Source organism: Microtus oregoni, unplaced genomic scaffold (assembly GCF_018167655.1).
Source record: "Microtus oregoni isolate MIOR12 unplaced genomic scaffold, Mior012 000003F_ref0000135, whole genome shotgun sequence".
Taxonomy (NCBI): Eukaryota; Metazoa; Chordata; class Mammalia; order Rodentia; family Cricetidae; genus Microtus; species Microtus oregoni.
This window is the reverse complement of record NW_024543062.1, coordinates 45653305-45672601: the sequence shown is the minus strand read 5'-3', so window position 1 is coordinate 45672601 and position 19297 is coordinate 45653305. Positions and strand designations below refer to the sequence as shown.

General features: G+C 40.9%; 1 protein-coding gene across 3 annotated transcripts in view; it reads left to right on the top strand.

Annotated features, from left to right (window-relative positions):
- Positions 1-19297, top strand: part of Cntnap5 (contactin associated protein family member 5) — a 956023-nt gene that overhangs the window by 171852 nt on the left and 764874 nt on the right. For all 3 annotated transcript variants that reach the window (XR_005974031.1, XM_041648130.1, XM_041648128.1), the window contains exon 2: positions 15159-15263. Coding sequence is in view for 2 of the 3 variants with exons in the window: in XM_041648130.1 (XP_041504064.1) it covers positions 15159-15263 (105 nt within the window). In the remaining variant the exon portion in view is untranslated. The remainder of the gene's footprint in view (positions 1-15158; positions 15264-19297) is intronic.

Below are 19297 nucleotides of genomic sequence, written 5' to 3'. Positions count from 1 at the left end.
TCCAGCAAAGGGTTGGGATGGCCCCAAGATAATCCCTATTGGAGGAGCTACTGTCAGCTGCTGGTTTCTAAGGGTAGAGACAGCACTCTCATTTGGGGATAAAGCTCCTGGTATGTTACTTTTGCCCTAGTGGATGACGCCAAACCCATGTACATGGGGGAGCAGTAATTGGACTGGGGGGTTATAAACAACAAAACCAAAGGGAAAATAAGAATGAAACCAGGAGGGTGAGCTTGTGGAATTCAAGTAGGGGGAGGCAATGGTGGATGGGTATGATAATATTCATTGTAGAGAGGCATAGAATATCCAAAGAATAAAAAATTAAATAAAAGCCACCAGCAATATGGAAGTGTAGGTAGACTGAGGTTATACTCTGATATGAAAACAATTTATGCCTAGGATTGTGCTATACCTATGTAAAATCTGAGAAAGATAGAGCTACATTTACACAAGGTCCACCAGGTTCAGTAACTACCTTAGTATTGAGAAGCAGGTTCAAGACAAACAATGGAGAGAGACTCACATTGATCTACATTGAAAGTTCACGCAAAAAAAAAAAGAAAGAAAAAAGAAAGAAAGAAAAGACCAGCCTGTATACACATGGTTGTCATTGCCAATTCCTCACCCTCATAATAGTCTCTCTGTGCTGTTCCTACTGTTATTCTCAACATCTCAGAAATCTACTCTTGACCACCCAGAGGCTCCTCTTTTTTGTTCCCTCTACCAGACAGAAAATTGACCCAGCAGCCTGGGAACTGCTCTATTGCTGATCCTAGAGAGCTACAGTACTGCCCACCCCAGACAGAGAGCTGCAACACTGCAGAGCCCAGAGAGCTGTAGCACTGCAGAGCCCAGAGAGCTGCAGCACTATAGTTCCCAGACAGGGAGCTGCATCACTGCAGTTCCCAGACAGGGAGCTGCATCACTGCAGACCCCAGACAGGGAGCTGCATCACTGCAGACCCCAGACAGGGAGCTGCAGCTCTGCAGACCCCAGACGGAGAGCTGCAGCACTGCAGACCCCAGACGGAGAGCTGCAGCACTGCAGACCCCAGACGGAGAGCTGCAGCACTGCAGACCCCAGACGGAGAGCTGCAGCACTGCAGACCCCAGACGGAGAGCTGCAGCACTGCAGACCCCAGACGGAGAGCTGCAGCACTGCAGACCCCAGACGGAGAGCTGCAGCACTGCAGACCCCAGACGGAGAGCTGCAGCACTGCAGACCCCAGACGGAGAGCTGCAGCACTGCAGACCCCAGACGGAGAGCTGCAGCACTGCAGACCCCAGACGGAGAGCTGCAGCACTGCAGACCCCAGACGGAGAGCTGCAGCACTTCTGACCCCAGACAGAGCTACTCTAGCAGTCTCTCAAAACATTGAGCTCCTGGCTATGGCCTTCTGCTTTCTGGATCTAAGTGAGATGCAGACCTAGAAGCCACTTTGGGAGGAATGTTACTAACTCCAGAGCAAGTTTTCTCCACCATCTGGGATGGGATTGCCTAAAAAGCCTAAATGCTCCATGATGCCCTCTTATTTGCACCTTGATGGGCTAGGTGTCTGCACTCCATTGCGGACACATTAGTCTGTCACCAACAAGAGTCACAGTTCAATGTGAGGTTCTGTATTCATGTCTAGCACTCTTGAGGGATTCCTCATCCCTAACTTTTACTCTTTCCAAAGCCTGATGGAATGAAAGACAGGAGTAATTCACTTTTTTACAGCCAAAGAACTTACACGAGAGAAATAGAAAGTGATGGAGTATTTACAGTTCTCAAGAAGAGGGGGTAGGACTCTGGATCTCAGGCCATGTCATTTCAGTTTTACATGCAAGAGTTCCTAAGCACAAATATTCAAACTTTTTTTTTAATACAGTGACTGGAGTTGGTGGTAGGAATTGAACTCTCAGGAGTGTTATGCCTGCTAACCAACTATTCTACCCCTGGGACACACCCCAGCACTTTTTGTTAAAATGGAAGATCTGATGGTTGATCTCAGGTCTCTGTCTGAGTCCAATGTCTTCCTGTAGCCAGCAGTCTGGCTCTGACTGTCCAGAACATAATGCAAAAGCAGTTGTTGTAGTAATGTGGAGAAGGAGGGCTGGGCACAGAAGATGAAGTTCTCCATGCTGCTCTTTAGAGAACTGTTGTCATCAGTCTGCTTGTAATGAAGTCATCTGTCATTGGGTTTTATGGTAGAGAAAGGAGACAGGGTCAGATTTAGGAGCAAAGCCATGTATTTATTATCGTTGTTTGCTAAGTGAAATTACAGGTAACAATGGGAAAAGTAAGGGAAGGTAGAATCCGGAGTTATGGCCTCTAAGTACCCGTAAAGACATGCCACAGAGTTCATACTTTAAACAAAGTAGGTCATTACATGTTTAATGCTAAGAGGGATTTTATCTTGCCGATAAATGCAAGTGAATCTCTTTAGCTCCAAATCCCCATATGCAGACAATTTACTATAGTAATCAAGATGATACACACAATTTCACTTCAGTACCATCTGTAACTCTATTGGTATTTTAATAATAATGAATAAAAATATATGCTGGCAACAAAAAAAAAATGTTACTTAAAGCAGCAGGATCTTAAACATTGAGCAGTAACTTCCAAGATGCGTGTTAATGTGGGATTCACTCCACTTTCCCTGGGAGCTGCTCTGGGCTTTGAACGGGCATCCCCGGATTGTGGTACTCATGTGTCTGAAGAAGCAGTCACCCCCACCCTGCAGCATTAGCGTCAACCTTCTTGGACTTCCATGCAGATACCCAGAAACAAACACATGAATTTCTTCTGATTTTCTCTTCTTACTTGTACATCTGCCCTTTGTCTTTCCTCCCCTTGGAGGAGGAAGCATCGAAAATGAAGGGAGAAATCAGGGTCCAAAGAAGATGTAAACAATTGTGAAACTGCAAACTGTTATTCCTCAAAGGTTTCCACAGACTTCCATTTAGCAATAAGATATGTTAATAAATGCTACTTATTGTCTTAGTTATGTTATTCTTCATTGTGACAATATACATTGTATCCACTGTCGCCAGACTCTGGCTGAACCTGAAGGAGGATGAGTTGCAACACCTCAAGATGTGCCCCCAGGGGTGCATCTCTTCCAAGGAAACTCCACCAGACACAGGTTCCACAGCCTTACACACACAACCACCACCACCACCACCGTCAAGTGTTCAATCACGTGATCTTCTGGAGACAGTTGTCATTCAAAACATAAGGCACATTAAATAAACTGTTATGAATAATGTAAATAATTGTAGCCTGCCTCATCCAGAAGTGGAATCTACCAGAGGTCACCCACCACTGCACAGTGATATACATATGTCTTGGTCCAAGCAGGTCCAGTAATAGTCCTCGATGGATTTTTGTCACCTATTTTGGCCCAAATCTCCTCACTTATAAAGGAAATTCAGATGTTTGTCAGGCTCCACAGACTCAATAATCTTAATTTTTATTTTTGTTTTTCAAGACAGAGTTTCTCTGTAGCTTTGGAGCCTGTCCTGGAACTAGCTTTTGTAGACCAGGCTGGCCTCAGACTCACTGAGATTCGCCTGCCTCTGCCTCCCAAGTGCTGGGATTAAAGACATGCACCACTGCCATCCGGACCCCCAATAATCTTTGAATATTAGAATATGTTATTTGTAGATAGATCAAAGGTTGATTCAACAGCTTCTGAGCTATAAAAACAGATGAGCTTTTATTTCCACCAGTCATGCTTGAGTTTTTATTTATATAGCTATGGAGTATAGCTATCATTTCTTTTTTATGCTATAAAAGAAAACAGCAGAATCTGGAGAGATGGCTCAGCAGTAAAGAGTGTTGTTTACTGCTCTTGCAGGGGACCTGGGTTCAGTTCCCAGCACACAAGTAGGGCAACTCACAACAGCCTGTATCTACTGTATCAGGGACCTGCTTTGGCTTCCTCAGAACCCGCCCACATGTGCACACAACTGCCCTGCACACACATGTACCTAAATAAAAATACAGTCAAGTTTAAAAACAAAGAAAAAAGATGATCAATTGCTGAAATGATAGTCATTGGCTAAAGAAAAACAATCATACCAACTTTAATTAGGGCTTAAAATTTAATTGAATTTGCAATTTGGAAGGAATATCACAGGAAGGGGATGTTATTCTGGAAACAGTGCACTGTGCATTTAGTGATATCTGTTTTACAATTTCCAAGGAAGCTTATGGCCTATCTGAGAATAATGCATTGGAAGTGGGTATAAGTAACCTGATGTTTACTCCCTGTCCTGCTCAGTATACTCTGTAGAAACTGAATGCAGAATGCACATACATTGAAGCAGGATTTATTAGATTGATTTACATGCCAGTCTAGATAACTGCCAATGGCCTTTTTCACACCGGAGAAGCTGAGAACTGGTAGCTGCTCAGAATAGAGGTTGAAGGCTTTGGCACCCCCATCTGGTAAAGGAAGCTATATGCTTCCATTTCCCTGATCTGATGCTGACAACCTGAAGGATTCCTGGAAAATTGTTGGTCTTTGACCAAAGAAGCTGAGTTGTGATGTCAGTGAAGGACGGCATCAGTCGGCAGCAGCAACAGAGTAGAAGTCTTGACATGGGTAGAAGAATCTGTGGGTAGGATGGTAGAACAGTTAGAAAAATGAAGAAAAGCCTTTCCTTTGTACTGCCTTCTTCCTGGGTTCTTCCAGAAGGCTCTGCCCACATTCCCAGTGATCTTTCCCACTTCAACTGACCAAATCAAGAAAATCCCTGATACTTGTTCCAAGAGAGTCCACTCATAGTTGGTTCTAAATTCAGCCAAGTTGACAACTGAGATTAATGAGTATAGCTCCTCAAGATTTTTTTTCAAAACTGAAAACACTTCCTTCTACACAAGAAAGCCTGGTACCCTTGTTGCTTTGAGGCAAAAGAATTGCAAGTGAAGACACACTATGGGCTACATAAACACCGTTTCACAAACAGAAAGTCTCTCCTGACAAGGTTTCTTCACTCTTTTACTTTCTATAAACACAAACACACACACAATCACACTCATACATGCATACACACACACCACAGACCCACAACTTATGAGAACACTATAGAGAAGCCTAAATTTTAAAGACAATGTGGTAGGAAGCCTGTAGGAGTGATGGAGCAGACGGCATCTTCTTCCTTCCCATGCATGTGTTGGGTGTGAAGTCAAACCAGCCTCTACTAGGATGCCCAGCTGTGTGTTGAACACACCCTGTAATCTCTTTGTCACGGAGGTCCACCCTCTTCTTTTCCACCTTTCTCCTGTGTCTTTGGCTCACGGTGAGAACTTAGCATAGAAGAACCATTTACAGTACCAGTTCTTTGAAGGGGTTCAGAGCACAGCAGCAAGATCCTAGGAATCTTAGTCTCCTTTCTCCTGGGTGGCAGTGGGTATCCCAGAAGCTCCTGCTGCTGCCTACTCTCATGTGGGCTTCATTCTAAGGCTTTTCTTCCTGTTCGTTTTCCATCAAAGAGTTATGGGTGGATATCATACAGATGCGTACCTGCTTGGCAGACATGAGAACACAACTTTGTCCAATGACCTAGACTGTGTTCAGACACTGTGGCAGGAGAAGAAAGACATCCATGAATTGGAACCTCCAAGCTTTAAAGGCCAAGTCTAGGGAGGCAGACGGAACCCGGTCACCCCCCTCAGCCAGTGGGGACAAGCTGGGACCTGAACAGCAGCAGAGGATGCAGGCCGCAGGCGGCTGGAACCGTCGTGGCAGCAGATACAGGCTGCAGGGACTGCACACCGAGACCAGATCGCCCCACTAAAATTAAATCAAAGAGGTAGGCCTTTGGTTAGCGAAGTCCCTGGCAAAGGAGGAGCCAGGCCCTATTCCTGAAAACCCTTCTGAGGGGTGAGAGGGACCTTGCCCCCCCCTGCAGGAACCAGGAAACAGAGGGAGGGCATTTTGTAAGAGGAGCCCCTGGCCAGCAGGGAAACCTGAACCAGTTTTAAAAGTCCCATTAGATAGCATCCATAGGAGGAGATGGGCAGGTGCCAAGGCAAGAATTCACCCAATAATCTGAAAAACAGCATGAAAACACCAGAACCCAATGATCTTACAACAGAAGGTCTTCAACACCCTAACACAGAAGAAGTGGAAAAAATTGACTTTTTGAAAGCAGTAGAGTCCCTTAAACAACATGTGAAAAAATGCCCTTATAGAAATGAATGAGAAGTATAACCAAAAGTTTGAAGAAATGAGTAAATATGTACATAATACCCTGGGAAACCAAGAAAGAACAATCAAACAGGTAATGGAAACAGTTCAAGAATTAAAAACTGAAATGGAAGCAAGGAAGAAAACACAAACTGAGGACCAGCTAGATATGGAAAATCTAGGCCAATGAGCAGAGCCTACAGAAACAAGCATAATCAATAGAATACAAGAAATAGAAGAAAGAATCTCAGATTCTGAGGACACCATAGAGAAAATAAATGCAATGATCAAAGAAAACTGAAAAGCCAAATATTCTCATCACAAAACATTAAGGAATTATGGGACACAATAAAAAGACCAAACCTAAGAATAATAGGAATAGAAGAAGGAGAAGAGTCACAACTCAAAGGCCAAGAAAATATTTTGAACAAAATTTTGGAAGAAAACTTTCCCAACATACAGAAAGATATTCCTTTGACTATTCAAGCAGCATACAGAACTCCAACCAGACTGGATCAAAGAAAAACATCCCCTCGCCATATAATAATCAAAACACAAAATATACAGGTTAAAGAAAGAATATTAAGAGCTGCAAAGGAAAAAGGCCAAGTAACTTATAAAGGTAAACCAATCAGACATACACCTGACTTCTCTATGGAAACAATGAAAGCCAGAAGGTCCTGGATAGAAGTACTGCAGAAGCTAAGAGACCATGGATGCAAGCCCTGACTACTATACCCAGCCAAGCTTTCATTCACTATAAATGGAGAAAACAAGACATTCTAGGATAAGAACAAATTTAAACAATACGTAGCCACGAATCCAGCCCTACAGAAAGTAATAGAAGAAAAATCGCAACCCAAGGAATCCAACATTGCCAACACTGCCTACAATAACTGAGGCATCTAGCGACCCTTCACCAGCACAACTCAAAGAAGGGAGACACACAAATTCTACTTCCAAAAACAATAAGAATATCCGGCATAAACAACCACTGGTCATTAATATCACTTAATATTACTGGTCTCAATTCACCTATAAAAAGGCACAGGCTAAGAGATTGGATACAAAAACAGGATCCAACATTCTGCTGTTTGCAAGAAACACATCTCAACCACAAAGACTGGCATCTACTCAGAGTAAAGTGGTGGGAAAACGTCTTTCAAGCAAATGGTCCTAAGAAAAAAACAGGTGTGGCCATATTAATTTCTAACAAAACTGACTTCAAACTAAAATCAATCAAAAGAGATCGAGATGGACACTTTATACTCATAACAGGAACAATTCGTCAGGATGACGTCTCAATCCTGAATATCTACACCCCTAATATAAAAGCACCCACTTATGTAAAAGAAATATTACTAAAACTCAAGGCAGACATCAAACCACACACACTAGTAGTAGGAGACTTCAATACACCTCTCTCAGCAATGGACAGGTCAATCAGACAGAAACCTAATAGAGAAGTAAGAGAACTACTGGAGGTAATGAAGCAAATGGACTTAACAGACATCTATAGAACATTCCACCCAAATAGGAAAGAATATACCTTCTTCTCTGCAGCTCATGGAACCTTCTTGAAAATTGACCACATACTTGGAAACAAAGGAAACCTCCACAGATACAAAAAAATATCAGTGTCCACCTGTGTCTTATCAGATCACCACGGATTAACGTTAGAAGGCAACAGCCACGCTACCCCCAGAAAACCGACAAACTCATGGAAACTGAACACTCAACTACTGAACCACACCTGGGTCAAGGAACAAATCAAGAAAGAAATTAAAGTCTTCCTTGAATTTAATGAAAATAAAGGGACAACATACTCAAACCTATGGGACACTATGAAAGCAGTGCTAAGAGGAAAGTTCATAGCACTAAGTGCCCACTTAAAGAAAACGGAGAAAGCATACATCGGAGACTTAACAGCATCCCTGAAAGCTTTAGAAAAAAAAGAAGCAGATGCGCCCAGGAGGAGTAAAATATTGGAAATAATCAAACTGAGGGCGGAAATCAACAAAATAGAAACACAGAAAACAGTCCAAAGAAACAATGAAACAAAAAGTTGGTTCCTGGAGAAAATCAACAAGATCAACAAACCCCTATCCAAACTAATTAAACGACAGAGAGAGAACACGCAAATAAATAAGATCAGAAATGAAAAAGGGGACATAACCACAGACACAGAGGAAATTCAGAAACTCATTAGATCTTACTACAAAAACCTGTATGCCACAAAACTAGAAAATGCAAAAGAAATGGACATTTTTTTAGATAAGTACCATATACCAAAGCTAAACCAAGACCAGGTGAATGATCTAAATAGACCTGTTAGTCGTGAAGAACTAGAAACTGTTATCAAAAATCTCCCCTCCAAAAAGAGCCCAGGACCAGATGGTTTCAATGCAGAATTCTACCAGAACTTCCAAGAAGAGCTAATACCTATACTCCTTAATGTATTTCACAATTTAGAAACCGAAGAGGCATTGCCTAATTCCTTTTATGAAGCTACAGTTACCCTGATACCAAAACCACACAAAGACCCAACCAAGAAAGAGAATTACAGGCCTATCTCACTCATGAATATCAATGCAAAAATTCTCAATAAAATACTGGCAAACCGAATCCAAGAACACATTAGAAAAATTATCCATCATGATCAAGTAGGCTTCATTCCTGAGATGCAGGGCTGGTTCAACATACAAAAATCTATTAATGTAATCCATCATATAAATAAACTGAAAGAAAAAAACCATATGATCATTTCATTAGATGCTGAAAAAGCATTGGACAAAATTCAACACCCCTTTATGATAAAAGTCTTAGAGAGATTAGGGATACAAGGGTCATACCTAAACATAATAAAAGCTATATACAGCAAGACGACAGCTAACATTAAGTTAAACGGAGAAAAACTCAAAGCCATCCCACTAAAATCAGGAACACGACAAGGATGTCCACTCTCTCCATACCTCTTCAATATAGTGCTTGAAGTTCTAGCAATAGCAATAAGACAACATAAGGGGATCAAGGGGATTCGTATCAGAAAAGAATAAGTTAAGCTTTCGTTATTTGCAGATGATATGATAGTATACATAAGCGACCCCAAAAACTCTACCAAAGAACTCCTACAGCTGATAAACACCTACAGCACCAAGATCAACTCCAAAAAAATGAGTGGCGTTCCTATACACTAAGGATAAGGAAACTGAGAGGGAAATTAGAGAAGCATCACCTTTCAGGATAGCCACAAATAGAATAAAATATCTTGGGGTAACTCTGACCAAGGATGTGAAAGATCTATTTGACAAGAACTTTAAGTCTTTGAAGAAAAAAATTGAAGAGGACACCAGAAAATGGAAAGATCTCCCTTGCTCCTGGATTTGGAGGATCAACATAGTAAAAATGGCAATTTTACCAAAAGCAATCTGTAGATTCAATGCAATCCCCATCAAGATCCCATCAAAATTCTTCACAGATCTGGAGAAGACAATAATCAACTTTATATGGAAAAACAAAAAACCCAGGATAGCCAAAACAATCTTATACAATAAAGGATCATCTGGAGGCATTACCATCCCTGACTTCAAACTCTACTACAGAGCTACAGTATTGAAAACAGCTTGGTATTGGCATAAAAACAGAGAAGTCGACCAATGGAATCGAATAGAAGACCCTGACATTAACCCACAAACCTATGAACACCTGATTTTTGATAAAGGAGCTAAAAGTATACAATGGAAAAAAAGAGAGCATCTTCAACAAATTGTGCTGGCAAAACTGGATGTCAACTTGTAGAAGAATGAAAATATATCCATTTCTATCACCATGCACAAAACTCAAGTCCAAATGGATTAAAGACCTCACTATCAGTCTGAACACACTGAACCTGATAGAAGAGAAAGTGGGAAGTACTCTACAACACATGGACACAGGAGACCACTTCCTACGTATAACCCCAGTAGCACAGACATTAAGGACCTCATTGAATAAATGGGACCTCCTGAGACTGAGAAGCTTCTGTAAAGCAAAGGACACTGTCGCTAAGACACAAAGGCAACCCACTGACTGCGAGAAGATCTTCACCAACCCTGCAACTGACAAAGGTCTGATCTCCAAAATATATAAAGATCTCAAGAAACTAGACCGTAAAAGGCTAATCAACCCAATTATAAAATGGGGCACTGATCTGAACAGAGAATTCTCAACAGAAGAAGTCCAAATGGCCAAAAGACACTTAAGGTCATGCTCAACTTCCTTAGGGATCAGGGAAATGCAAATCAAGACAACTTTAAGATACCATCTTACACCTGTCAGAATGGCTAAAATAATAAACACCAAGGATAGCCTTTGCTGGAGAGGTTGTGGAGAAAGGGGTACACTCATCCATTGCTGGTGGGAATGCAAACTTGTGCAACCACTTTGGAAAGCAGTGTGGCGGTTTATCAGGAAATTCGGGATCAATTTACCCCTGGACCCAGCAATACCACTCTTGGGAATATACCCAAGTGAGGCCTTATCATACAACAAAAATATATGCTCTACTATGTTCACAGCAGCATTGTTTGTAATAGCCAGAACCTGGAAACAACCTAGATGCCCTTCAATAGAAGAATGGATGAAGAAAGTATGGAATATATACACATTAGAGTACTACTCAGCAGTAAAAAACAAGGGCTTCTTGAATTTTGCATGCGAATGGATGGAAATAGAAAACACTATCCTGAGTGAGGTAAGCCAGACCCAAAAAGAGGAATATGGGATGTACTCACTCATATTTGGTTTCTAGCCATAAACAAAGGACATTGGACCTATCGTTAGTGATCCTAGAGAAGCTAAATAAGGAGAACCCAAAGAAAAACATATAGGCATCCTCCTGAATATTAACCTTCATCAGGCCATGAAAGGAGACAGAGACAGAGACAGACACCCACATTGTGCACTGGACAGAAATCTCAAGGTCCAAATCAGGAGCAGAAGGAGAGATAGCACGAGAAAGGAACTCAGGACTGCAAGGGGTGCACCCACACACTAAGACAATGGGGATGTTCTATCTGGAACTCACCAAGGCCAGCTGGCCTCGGTCTGAAAAAGCCTGGGATAAAACCGTACTCGCTGAACATAGTGGACAATGAGGACTACTGAGAACTCAAGAACAATGGCAATGGGTTTCTGATCCTACTGCATGTACTGGCTTTGTAGGAGCCTAGGCAGTTTGGATGCTCACCTTACTAGAACTGGATGGATGTGGGGGTTCCTTGGACTTTCCACAGGGCAGGGAATCCTGATTGCTCTTCGGGCTGAGGAGGGAGGGGGACTTGATTGGGGGAGGGGGAGGGAAATGGGAGGCAGAGTCGGGGAAGAGACAGAAATCTTTAATAAAGAAATAAATTAAAAAAAGAAAAAAAATAAAGGCCAAGTCTATTGTCTGCTAGGGTTATTAAGTTGTAGACAGAGACTGCTCATTCATTTCTTGGCCATCTATACACCATTAATAACACAGAAACTATATCAATTACAACACTGGCCAATAGCTTAGGTATATTTTTAGCTAACTCTTACATCTTAAATTAACCCTTTTTTAAAAAATCTGTGTACTGCCACAAGGTTGTGGACTATTGGTAAGGTTTTGACTGGTGACTGGTCTCCTTCAAGAGCTGACTCTCTCTATATATCTCTTCCAGCTTGACTATGTTCTGCTCTACTACAGGCTGTAGCAGGTTCTTTATTAACCAATGGTTCATAAAACATATTCATAGCATACAGAGGGGAATCCTTCATCATGGAGTCTCTGTGGTAACCATGGAAAATCTACAGGAAATCCACTCATTATGCTAAGTGGAAATCGGGATAATCTCTCTTTCTGGTTTGGAATTTATCTATTTTTATCATTGTTTTGAGATGGGAGATCTCAATTCAGATGGGTTCTTTAGACTCCCTTCTTTAAGTATACTGTTCTGTGAGGACAAGATACTTAAAATCGTCACTGAACCTGTCACTTGACTGAGGATTTGTTAATGCCAAACATGGAAAAATTGTCCTCAGAAAGGAGAGAGGTGGGAATAGCCAGTAGGAAGCACGGCTATTATTGCTAAGAGGGCAATAGGCTCCTGAGGTTTAGCTCCTGCTAAAGTTGTTGTTGAGGGAGTACAGAAGGCTGAACAAGTATGAAGGATTTTGTGTTGTGCTAAACGTTAGGGAATGTGCTCTAAGCTATTTCCCCCATCCATCTGCTTAACACTTATGTTTGTGAATGGTCTGTGAGCAACCTGCAGGGTATGGCTCCTTTTGCTCAGAACTTTCTCCAGTGCCCACGTGAGGACAGGCACAAATAGAATCTTAAAATACATGAGATGGCTTAAATTTAAATGATTAGGTCACAAGTCTGTTTCCACATTGTAGGCATTTTACCAATTTACATGCATACACAGGGCAACTGTGAAAAGGAGAGAAATGAAGCTCCAGGGCTGTTCTCTAAGTGATGTGTGGCTTGAACTAACTTCAGATTTTAAAAAGAGTATAGTCAGCTCCCTTAGAATGCAAAATGTGAATTTGTAGAAAAATAAAGGGTTCATTCTACTGTAAAATTTGATAAGAAAGTCTCAAGGAATGACCAGAGCTGGGAGCACACTGTGTTTATAATGGACATCCATGACACATGGAAAAGTTATCAGAGGGCAACTGCAGTAAGGACAACTGCGCTATGTGAGCTTCCCTGTGCCTGTGTCTGTGCATGTGTATTTGTGCATGTGTATCCATGTCCTAGTGTGCAGGTGCATATGTATTCTGATACATGTCTGTGTGTCTGTGGAAGCCAGAGATGAACCAAGTATCATTTCGCGTGATACCGTGAACCTTCTCTTTTAAGACAGGGTCTCTCACTGGAGTGGAGCTCACAAAATAGGTTGTTTTACATGGCAAACAATCCCCAATGATTCATTTGTCTCTTCCTCCCCAGTGCTGATGTTCAGTAGGCAGGTTTTCACATGGGTGGTTGACTCAGGTCCTTAAGGTTGCATAGCAAACACTTCACAAATTGAGCTATGCTTCCAGTTGTATCTGAGGTTCTTATATCTCTTGATGACAAAAGGGTCATAAACAAATGTAATTTCTGCCTTGTATGTGTGTGTGTGTGTGTGTGTGTGTGTGTGTGTGTGTGTGCATGTGTAAGATATGTAAGAGAGATCGAGCCAGTGCTTTTTGGCATTAATGCATTTCTAGCCTGTGTTAGAGCAAAGCACTTGCATACCCCATGTTCGCCTGCTGTATGCCCCTAGCCCCAGAGCCAACAAGCTGCGTTGCTGTTTCTAATGTTTTCTTCTTCAGTTAAGATATGCCTCTGCTCCATTTTTTCTCAAACAATGTTGTAGCATTTGCATTTGGAGAAACCTGAAACACAGTTTACCAGGTGATTTTCAAACACACTTAACAAACAAGAATTTAATCCTCACTTTCTAATTATTTTTTTCCTGCAATTATCTGAAACGCAGCTTTGTAAGAAATGGCTGGATAAGCAAGCATGATCCTATGTAAATGTTCTTTTCAAATGTCAGTTCAGTTCCTCCCGAGAGCCTGCACACCAGGAAATTTACCTTGAGTGGCACATTTCAAATCTGTTTTGAATAAGGTTTGTCTAGATTTTGTGAATTCATTTCTCAATGTCCCAGAGAATCAATTGTGTTCAAAATGGAAAGATGGGAAAAGAATGTGGGCTTTGTAGGTTAGCTAATTGGTTGATTGATTGGTCCTTTCTTTTGTCTCTGTCAGTATCATTCAGCATCCCACTTTTTCCACATACATTTACTTGAGTTCTATTATGCAGTAGACTCCTTTCTAAGGACCTATGAAAACATGGACCATCTAGTGGAAGATTCAGAAAAATGCATCACTACTTACATCAATGATTAAGTTCCCTAACCTGTCTTGTGCTACTGTAACAGAATACCCAAGACAAGATCACTCATAAGGAACAGCTGGCTGTTCATTTCTGAAATTTGGGGAGTCTGATATGAAGGTGTCAGGATGTAGCAAGGCCAAATCTCTGAGTCACTAAGTGTCAGAAGGAAAGAGGCTGAGAAGTTGCAGTTCTGAAACACTAAATTCACAAGGAGGGTAGAGCCCTTATGACTTAATCACCACTTAAAGATCCTGCCTCTTAGTTTGGTTGCATGGTAATTAAATCTCAATGCTAGTTTTGGTGAGCCCAAATATCCAAATCAATTATGCATGTGGTATGTGCTGTGTGAAGACCAAGTCCCTCCATATGAAATCCAGTGACTATGGATTAGTGTGAACTTGAAAAGACATAACCATGTTGTCAAGACATGTCATTTGGTCTCATTGACCCAATGGACCCATGCTTATTTAGTATTCTCAAAGCAACCTTTGCTAGTATCTCAGCAGGGAAGACTAGAAAGTTAGCTATTGAAGTTGCTACCCAGCTCCAGATTGTGTAACATCTGTGACTACTCTTTTACTTCTTGTGACACAAGTGAGCTATTGGGTAAGCAGCATATTTCTCACCCACTCACCTATAAGCTGTAGCAAGAAATTCAAAACTATCCTATTGGGATGGACACATTTATTGCAAGGGTCCTTGGAGACAGAGCTGGGAGAATAAACAACACCCTCCTGTAAGAATCTCCCTTATGGACTAAACGCACACATGTTGTAAAAGGCTTTGCACAAATGCTCAGCTGAAGTTATGCATAGGGAGCTGGGCTTTTGACGCAAAGAAATCTTCCTGTTTTGGTTATGCCACTCTCTAGAGTTGTGAACTTGAACCCCTCCAGCCTCCATTTCCTCCATCCATGCAAGGAAGCCATACCATATTTGAGTGCTATGAGAAACAACCACAATAATAACACACACTGCAGAATATTCCCCAACCCTTTCCAGCACAGATGGCTAATAAATGAGAAGTCCTATTTTTCTTGCCAATAGAGTCTGACCTCTTCTTCTCTCCCTATCTTTTTAGACAACTGTGATGATCCATTGGGCTCCTTCCTCTCACCAATGGCTTTCTCCAGCTCCTCAGATCTCACTGGAAGTTCCAGTCCAGCTCAATTGAACTGGAGAATGGGTAAGTATAGGGACTCTGCCCTAAATCCATGTGTTAGGATGAGGACATGGTGAGTACTAAGAAGAGGAGAGATATTGTGTCTGTCTGTTCTGGGGTCACATCCAAAGTCACAGTCCAGAAGGAAATCTACAAGGTTAAGTCTATAACAAAAATACTTCCCATCATGTAATGGATAGTAATGTGCACTGAATCTTGTTCCTCCAACCCAAAGATCCACCAAGGAATTTTTGGAGGTGATAACCCTGGAACCCATGACTTCAGGCATGTCAGGGAAGTACTCTCTCATGGAAACACATAGCCATCCTGTGGAATATTTTGTAGATTTTTATGTGTACGTGCATGTGTATATACAGACAACATATGCGTATATATACAGACACACATATGTTCAACATATCCTAGGGGGGGGACAGAAGACAACCTTAAGAAATCTGCGACATTAAGTCTATAACAAAAATGCTTCCCATCATTTCATAGAGCTAATGCACACTGAATCACGTTTCTCCAATCCAAAGATCCACTAAGGAATTCTTTGGGTTTTGTTTTGTGTTTCTGGAGGTGTTAACCCTGGAATCCATGTCAGGAAAATTCTCTCTCTTGGAAGCACATAGTCATGCCATCCTGTGGAATTCTTTTTGTAGATTCTTATGTGTGCATGAATGTGTACATACAAACAACATATGAGTATATATGCAGTCATACATGTATTTAGTGTGTGCTGGGGAGGAACAGAAGACAACCTTGGGTGAAGTTTCTTACATGTCATCTACTCTTTTATAAGACTGAAGCTTGAAGGCTAGGCTGCCTGGCTTTCTCCTTCTGCCTGATTACAAACATGCACTACCATGCCTATTATTTTTAAAATAGATCTGTGGGATCGAACTCAGGTCCTCATGCTTGTATGTAATCATTTTATCCACGCAGCCATCCACAACCTTGTGAATTCCTTTTTTTGGTCATCATAAAAGTATTGGAGAAAAAGATTACATTTTTAAAAATATTTGTTTTATTATGTACACTTCATATGTCAGCATAAATGGTCACAAAACATGCCCATGATAATTTAATTGAATGTTTTTTAAAATATTTCAATACATTTAGTTCTATTGTGAGATTAATAGTACTGTTTTAAAGTATATATTAAATGTGCTGAATTAAAGGTAAGAAAATAAATAATTTGTAACATTGCCATATATAGAGGGTACTGTGGGTTATTACTTGGTCTGGTAAAAATAGAGCAGTTACACTTAACTTATAACTAATGCAAATTGAACTTAATCAATATGATGTTGGATATTTACCTATATTTTAATCATATTTTGATATTGATTTTGTGATATATAGAAATAAATATAGAGAATAGGTAATTTCTTTTTTAAAGACCTTAGCTTGAAAAATTCTAAAAGCTGATTGTTATTATAAAATTTTCCTTGGTTTAAAAATAGTTGAATGTGCCGGGCGATGGTGGTGCACGCCTTTAATCTCAGCACTTGGGAGGCAGAGGCAGGCGGATCTCTGTGAGTTCGAGACCAGCCTGGTCTACAGAGCTAGTTCCAGGACAGGCTCCAAAGCCACAGAGAAACCCTGTCTCGAAAAACCAAAAAAAAAAAAAAAAAAGTTGAATCCTAGGGCTGATGGGTGATGGGAGATGGTTCAGTGGGTAAAGCACTTACCTCCCAAGCATTAGGACAAAAGTTCAGGTTCCTAGAACCCATGTAAACATCAGGAGGGTGTGGCAGCTGCCTGAATGCAGTCATAGCATTCACAAGTTAAAGACAGGCCATGCCTAGAGCAAGGCTGGCTAGCAAGACTAGTTAAATGCGGTCCAGCACGTGAGTTAGAGAGCAGTGGGTAACACCTCCTACAGTTCATTTTCTATTCCTGTGATAAAACAGTTGAACCAAAAGCAGCTTAGAGAAGAAGAGGTTATTCAAGCTTCCTGGTTGTAGTTCATCCCTGAAGGAGGCCTGGGCAGGAACTGAAGCAGGAATCTGAGGACAGGCCTTTATTACCTCTGACCTAAGATTTCACTCACCACCAAGGAAACTGCGGAGGGTCAGGATGATCCTTGATGATTTACTTGCAAGTTCATGCCTAGAAAGCTTTTAATACAGTCTAGGACTACTGGTCTAGTAGATGATGCTGTCCACAGTGTAAATCTACTAACAATCAAGACAGTCCCCTTATACATTCCAGAGAGAGAGAGAGAGAGAGAGAGAGAGAGAGAGAGAGAGAGAGAGATAAAGAGAGAGAGAACTAGAGAGAGAACTAGAGAGAGAGAACTGGTGTGTGGCTTCCAGGGCCAGTGTGATCATTCTTCCCCTATGTGATATTCCTTTGCTCCGTCATTTTCTCAGGCACTATATGGTCAATCACTCAAGAATCATTTCTTAGGTGACTCAAGGCTATGTCAATGTCAAGTTGATGGTTAAAACTATCTAGGGCATTACAGATGTCAACTTTGGGCCTTCTTACACATAAACAAGGACATGTACACCAACATATATTCAAATACACACTCACCATACACACAAATTTATATAGAAATTTTGTATGTAAGTGCAGCTTGTCCATTGGCCTTTTCTCATTCACTCCAACTCCTCTTAACTGTCTATATATTAAGCAGACTATCTCACATGTTTCTATTTTGATGTTTCTTACATTCTGGAATACGTTTTAGTTGGTTATCTAATTATTAATATTTTAACCCTTGATCGATTTAATTTGTTAACACTTTATGATTTTGAATCTCCATCAGTTCTGATTTATAGGTCTGTTTATACTGTTGTATTTTATTTTATGCTGTGTATTATAAGCATGTAGTTATAATGGTTATCAATAGCCAATAAGTCAGAGTCATTAATGATTTGAAAAAGCCATCTAAGAATGCAGATATCTCTCCCTATTCATTGGGTGGAAACAACAGAAAATTTGCTTATATACTGAATATGAATGTTTTCTTGTCATTTTCCCTAAACAAAACTGTACAGCAGATATTTAGTTAGCATTTACAATATATTAGATGTTGCAGAGAATCACTATTTAGTCATTTTATATCAAAGACTTAACCATCTATGGGTGTTATGCAGAAGATTCTGAAGCCCTTGTGGATGGCAGAGCACTGTACTAATCTAAAAGGAAAATAAAACATTCCATCATTCATTGTCTGTTCTAATTCTGATCTTTGACTAATCTGATAAGTAGCAAATTTTATTAATTATTTTATGTACATTATCATATTAGCCCCAAACTATTATATGGTATTAACTATAACCTTTTCCCACCAAATAGAGTTGCTGAACTTCAGGGAAATGGCATAGTTTGCCCGATATCACAGAGCAGGGAAAGGAGGAAAAAACTTGATTTCAAACCAAACTCAAATGAATTCAGAATACATACTGACTGCTGCTGTAATAATAGCTTGATTCTTTAGCAAAGCTGGGAGAGGGGTTGTCCAGGAAGAAGAATGGCTTGGAACCTAACCAGTCAGCACTCACATGCCAGCTTTGACACTGTGGTGTTCCATGGGTATCAGCAAGCCACTTGTGAAGATTGCATTTATATCTTTGGCATCTCTGAATGATGCCTTACAGTATTATTTGGAGAACCAGGCTATAGACTCACATTGAGAAAAGCTTCGCTACTGTAGAACAGAAAGCTGGGAGTCAAACAAGGAGACCCCATTTTTATTTCAGGAAGAAACACAGATTGAGACATTTTAATACAGTCTCTAGAAGCGCTTCAAAGACAATTAGCCTCATCTCTACTCAAAGTGTGTGGGGCCAGGTCAGCACTGTCTAGGAACACCTTATCCACTTGTGGGGAAAAGCGGGTTCATTGAACCTCTCTATGAAACAGATATTGACTGGAGACAATGTCTCTGCAATGAATAATTACACCTGTCATTTTCTGGCAGGGTGGGGATCCTGGGCACCTCTACCTCAGACCAGTGTGTGTGAGAGGAGACTGAAGTCTCCTTTTGTTGGACTCTAAACTGAGGAGACTAAACAGAAGTTTCATTCATGAAGCTGGAA